This window comes from Acartia tonsa, chromosome 11, assembly GCF_053477335.1.
Source record: "Acartia tonsa isolate MP-2025a chromosome 11, ASM5347733v1, whole genome shotgun sequence".
In the NCBI taxonomy this organism is placed as follows: Eukaryota; Metazoa; Arthropoda; class Copepoda; order Calanoida; family Acartiidae; genus Acartia; species Acartia tonsa.
This window is the reverse complement of record NC_137270.1, coordinates 16,245,526-16,251,402: the sequence shown is the minus strand read 5'-3', so window position 1 is coordinate 16,251,402 and position 5,877 is coordinate 16,245,526. Positions and strand designations below refer to the sequence as shown.

Here is a 5,877-nt window from a genome sequence, read left to right as displayed (position 1 = left end):
TTAAAAGAATTCGATTGTGGCGACACTTCCTTTGTGTTAAAATATTAAAACTAAAATTTTAATCATATTAACCCTTTGGTGATGGTAATGTGAAAAAAAATATAATTGAAAAAATCTTTTTAAAATCATTTAAATTAATAAATATTTACTTCTTTCTTTTAAATAATAATGGCGGGGAAGGAGAATTGATTTATTGAGAAATAGATAAATAGATATGTACTTTTAGAGAACTAGCCAATAGCGAGATAGTTATATTGAGCCAACTCTAGTAGAGATATAATTTAAATGTAGATTTAAAGTTTAAATTGATGTACAGCCCAAATGATGATAAACAAACCTATCCCTTCTGTAGATTAAAATAAATGTCTGAAAAGTTTGGACGCTATATGTTTAGAACTAAGCAATCAAAACTTAATATAAGTCCCCAAAGTTTTTAAACCGAATAATTCAAAATAATTATAAAACATAGGTACCAGTAAGTCAACAGTCCAATGTTCTATTCCTCCCTGTTATGGATATACTAACACAGTACAATGTTAACATTACTATTATACCAATGAGTTAAGGATATTCGTGGATATATTGACAGGAGAAAATTGATCGTTGATTTAGCTTGCTAATATGGACCTCATTTATTGGTCAATTTGTAATTTTAGCCAGCTGCGAGCATCGCTTTATCAGCGTACATTAAAATCTAGTGCAACATCCAAGTATTATTATAGCGATTATTATACCACTTTAAATTTTATTATATTTGTCATAATTATACTCTTGAATGGTTGATTTTGCACACAGATCTATTAACGATGATCAATTGTTGGTTTTATGTATAGGTTTAGCATTTAGGATAGTTCGGATGTAGTTCCTTATACATCCAAAAACTATTTTTATATACAAATTTAAAATTAAATGCAAAACCATTTTCCTTCTTACAGATTTAAATAAATATTTATTGATTAAAAATAAATAGAAAAAAATAACTGGCCAATATTTAAACGTAAAAGCTATCTATCGGTCATTAAAAATACAATGATAAATTATTGCAAATCAATTTAGATTTCTTTGTTACATAGCTTAAAATTAAGGTTATCCTTGGTAAAATCTTTCTTTTCATTAATAATTTAGACAAGTTGGACATATAAGAGAATTTCTCGTAGGACCTGATAATAAAACACTTTATGTACAAAGCAAAATTTATTTTAACATTATAAAAAGATAAGTAAAAATGATAGTAAGGATGACATGACTGTTTTGTAACAAAATAATTATGAAGGCATGCTATTAAAGGGAGTGTGAACCTAAAAATTTCTCATCTGATTATCAAATCTTAACATTTTCAAGCACATTTCACTACACTGATCAACCAAAATTGTCTTATTAACAAAAATATCCAGGAATAATGCCTTGATTTTATGGAATTTTGGGAGAAAAAAAGAAAAAAAAGGGAAAATCTGAACGTTTTTGTTTCTTGTAATGTTTGTAGGGAATTTAACTTGTCATATATAGTTGAAACAATTTACTTACTGTTAAGGATTTATTTTATGATATAAAATTGCCAATTAGTTTTTTTATAACGTAGTAAATAGATAATAAAGACCTATTTTAAATTCGTATTATTGACAAAAAAATACCTCACTGTCTACAAAGGGTTGAATCTCATAGGTTATATAAAATAATAATATCCTTTTTTTTGTGTTGGACAATAAATAACCCACTTTGGAGAATTAGTTTACATTTTCATCAGGCTGTTTTTAAAGAAATATTGCGTCTTTATTATTTACAAATTTGTAATTAAAGGTGGGCGAGAGATGGGCCATCTAAAGTTAATTGGATACTAATAAAAAACCTGTTTCTAGCTTTGTTAGTGTATTTGGTTTCAATAAAAAATATTGCTTATTTTATCAATTTTTAAGTAACTATACATTGGTTTAAAGCAAGGATTATGTTAAAAGTCAGCTTAACTGTTAGGAAAAATCAAGAACTATGTGAAAAAGTTTAATTTTAGCTATAATGGAAGAAAAAAAGCAATTTAATGCACATTTATATAGTCCAGAAAATTTCTTCCTTTCCCTGGACCTTATAAAAATCATCAGAAAAAGCTGTTTTTTAAACAAAAAAAAGCACGTTTTGCTCTATCTGTGAGATATTATGAATGAGATAATGTTAAGATTTGATATTAAGATGAGAAAAATTTACGTTCACAGTCCCTTTAAAGGGTGAGTAGGAATATTAATTCTTTAAGTCCTGTAACTGTTTTAATTCTATGTAATAATAAGGTAGGTAACTAAGGTAGAAAATAGTCTTGTAACTGTTTTAATTCCATTGTAACAATATAATAATGTAAGTAACTACTAACTATGGTAGAAACAAGTTTTGTAATTGTTTAATTCCATTGCAACAAAATGATAAGGTAGGTATCTATATTAGAAACAATTATTGTAACTGTTTTAACTTCTTTGTAACAAAATGATAAGGTAGGTAACTATTGTTGAAACAAGTCTTATAACAATTCTAATTCCATTGTAACAAAATAATAAGTTAGGTAACTATGGTAGAAACAAGTTCTGTAATTGTTTAATTCCATTGTAACAAAATGATAAGGTAGGTAACTATTGTAGAAACAAGTCCTGTAACTGTTTTCAGGTCTACATCAAAAAATCCAAGTGCTGTAAAACCTTCTTCTCCTTTAATTTTTTTTAATATTCAAAACTTATTAGTATACTTTTAATGTACCATTGAATTTAATCTTATTAAAATAATAGGAAAATATTTTTTCTTTACCATATGTTCGATTTAGTTTAATATCAAAATTTTCCTTCTATCTTAAATATCTCATCTTCTATTAGATTAATATCTATATGTTCAGCTTCTTTACTTCTTGAAAACACCCTAAAATATTACTAAATCATGTTCACTAGAGGATTATTTCTGAAGAAGATAAAAATTAGTGTTTAACATGATCAATTTATAATCCAAAAGGTGTTTGCATATAAGAAATAACCTTGCCTAAGGGTGTGGCTCATATCTTTAAAGTTTTCATGTGTTTCTTGCACAACAGCAGCTACATATACAAGGTTTGCCAAGGAATATACCAATTGTGTCACTCTATTGTAATCTACAAACACAAAAGTATAATAAGGTTATTAATGCTTATTGATGTTAAATTTTGTTTATTTTAAATTCCTGCAGGGAGAGATTTTCATCTACCTGCAGTATATAAAGAAGAGAAAATTTATCTTGTCATAATTATTTGTCAATCTAATGTTTAAATATTCTTTTCTTACATACCTTTTAAAATAACAAACATTAGGGCCTGGCTAATTAATGATAAACATTCAGTTAAAAAGACCACAAACAGCAAAGGACTGATAGCACTCTTCAAATTCTTGTAACATTGTACTATTGTGTTAAATTTCTCACTCATCATTTCAACCTAGTTTGTTTCATAAAGATACATTTCATAGATAATCATGTAAAAAATTCAATAAGATGGAATGACTTATAAGTGTGATTTTATAAATTGGAGAAACTAGGGAAAATATTATTTTTTTTTAATAAAGGGCTGAATATTTTGTCTCATCACATTCCTTTAAATAATTCCTCTGATTAATAAGTAACTACACTACAATTTACTTTATCTTTCTTTTAATCTTGTTGTTTTTAAACAATTTTAATAATTGTGTGCTTGGGGATATTATGGTAAAATGATTTTTATTACCTGTGTAAAATGTTCACATAGGGATCCAATAAGGAATATATTAAGTATGATTATAATTAGAATCATAAAGATTAACACTAAAGTATTTATTGCTATTATAGTATTAATGACTGATGAAAATGGATTGTTTGCAAGGTATGGAGCTACCATAGAGTTATATATTACAATTGATACAGTAGAGACAGTAGTAAAGAACAAGGTTTTCTTCTTCTTTGGCCAAAACCAAGTGAACTGGTGAGAACTAGTCAAAACAAAATATACATATAATACTTCTTTAGTCACATACCGTTTCAAAACATAAATGTCAAATAAACCATAAAATTTAAAATTATAAAATTTTGTTACTGTATTACTTACATTTGAACAAAAAAAGAATTCAAATAATTACCTGATTTTTGGTTTAATGATAGCATATGTATAGCAGGTGTAATAAAATAAAGGGATCAGAACAATCATTCTGCATTTTCACAATATCTTTAAATCTTAAACCTTATTGAAAAGTAACAGGGTATCTATCTGTCTGTTTGTGTGCCCACTAGTTTAAATAATAGGCCATCACTACTGAAACAAGGGGAGTGGACACATCCCTTAGGTGTCCAACCCTTAACCCTCTTTTTTTAAATGGGATTCAACATCATACATATAAGATTTAAAAGCTATTGTTAGTGTTTTCCTGATTGGTTGCAAATGTGTTTCTACAAAGGTAACATATTCCAATTGAATAGGTATCTAAACAAAATTTAAAGTCAATGATTAAGTTATTGCATAGATATTATCATATGTATTTTTCTTATTTTTTAAAATTAAACAAATCATGTCATACACGCACATCAACACACACTCAAATATTTGAATCAAACAAGCTGATTGGTAAGAAAACGTATAATTTGAAAATAATTGAAAAAATTGAAATCAAAAAGGTGTAAAAATTAAGAAAAAAAGGATCTGAGGTCATTTTATGTGCATATATTATAAAAAAACAAAAAAAAACTACAAGCATTTCTGTATACACTACTGAATTTGTAAACAAGTGAGTCAGTTAGGAAAGTGACCACTAGAGATCCTTTGCATTAAAATTACCTCTGATATATCAGTATTGTTTGATGTAGGATGTTTTGATGCATCTTGACTGTTTTCAACTTAAAAGTATTAATTTAATTTATTTGGGAGTCTTTGAAATTCACTTAAAATTACTGTTTGTTAAATATTTTGACTTTTTTATTGTAAAATATGACAACACACAAATTGAAACTACAAGCAATTACATCATGAAAGGACTAATACAATAGGCGTACCATCCATATTACTATAAACAAAATTACCCCATCCCCTTAGAATAGAATGGTATGAGATAAATTTAAGGGCAGCTTCCTTGAATGTTCCAAGCCTTGCACAGATACCCTGACTAAACTGCCCTCTGCTATTTGAAAAGAAAAAAAAATAAAGTAAGGGCAGGTATAGTTTGTGTGTAACAGTCTACTTGTTTAAAATGGACTAATGCTAATGTCGTACGGGTGAGTTGCACCTGGACTGAACAGGCAACTTGTCAACTCAAGGCCAGACTCCTCATACCCGTGGTACAGTACATTACAGACAACCAACTCTCTGTGATGCACGACCTTTGTCTGAGAAGTCCTAACTGTGCATGGTAACGAGTTGCGCCTGTTTTGGGCCAAGGCATTCCCCCTACTCTAACTATTTACGTCGCGCATCTGACATAGTAGCAGTGGAAACCATTTTTAACGTCTTTAATTATGACGCGGTGTTGGACCGAGATTCGAACCTAACACCTTCCCAACGACGAGCGGATGCGCTACGTGTTGAGCCAATGGACTAACAAACAAACCTGAGGATAAAATGAAAGGAAGAGTGTAAAGTCCAGTCAGAAGTAACATCCACAATATTAGTTTGATAATGTCACAAACTTTTCTTCCACTACAGCAAAAAGCCATAATTTTAAAACAATTTTTTTTTGGGTGGTAGGTCTTACTTTAGTCATTCTGTATTCTTTTAAAGATATCTCTGATTGTGAATTTAGGCATATCAAGTTTAAAATCAATATCAAAATTTAGGCGAATTTACAGTTATTATACATATACAATTAATATTAAAATGGTGAAAAAATGGACCCATTTCCGACCTTTTTCACACTATTCAAT

At 28.4% G+C, this 5,877-nt stretch overlaps 1 protein-coding gene across 1 annotated transcript; it reads right to left on the bottom strand.

Moving 5' to 3' along the window:
* Positions 1 to 920: 920 nt before the first annotated feature.
* LOC145331749 (uncharacterized) lies at positions 921 to 5,650 on the bottom strand. The gene is made up of 9 exons (XM_080176582.1): positions 5,565 to 5,650; positions 4,799 to 4,857; positions 4,395 to 4,447; positions 4,107 to 4,178; positions 3,719 to 3,959; positions 3,289 to 3,433; positions 3,007 to 3,115; positions 2,819 to 2,889; positions 921 to 2,687 (listed from the first exon to the last, which is right to left on the bottom strand). The coding sequence occupies exons 1-9, from the start codon at positions 5,611 to 5,613 to the stop codon at positions 2,575 to 2,577; spliced, it is 912 nt and encodes a 303-aa protein (XP_080032708.1). The 5' UTR covers positions 5,614 to 5,650; the 3' UTR covers positions 921 to 2,574.
* Between the last annotated feature and the right edge of the window lie 227 nt (positions 5,651 to 5,877).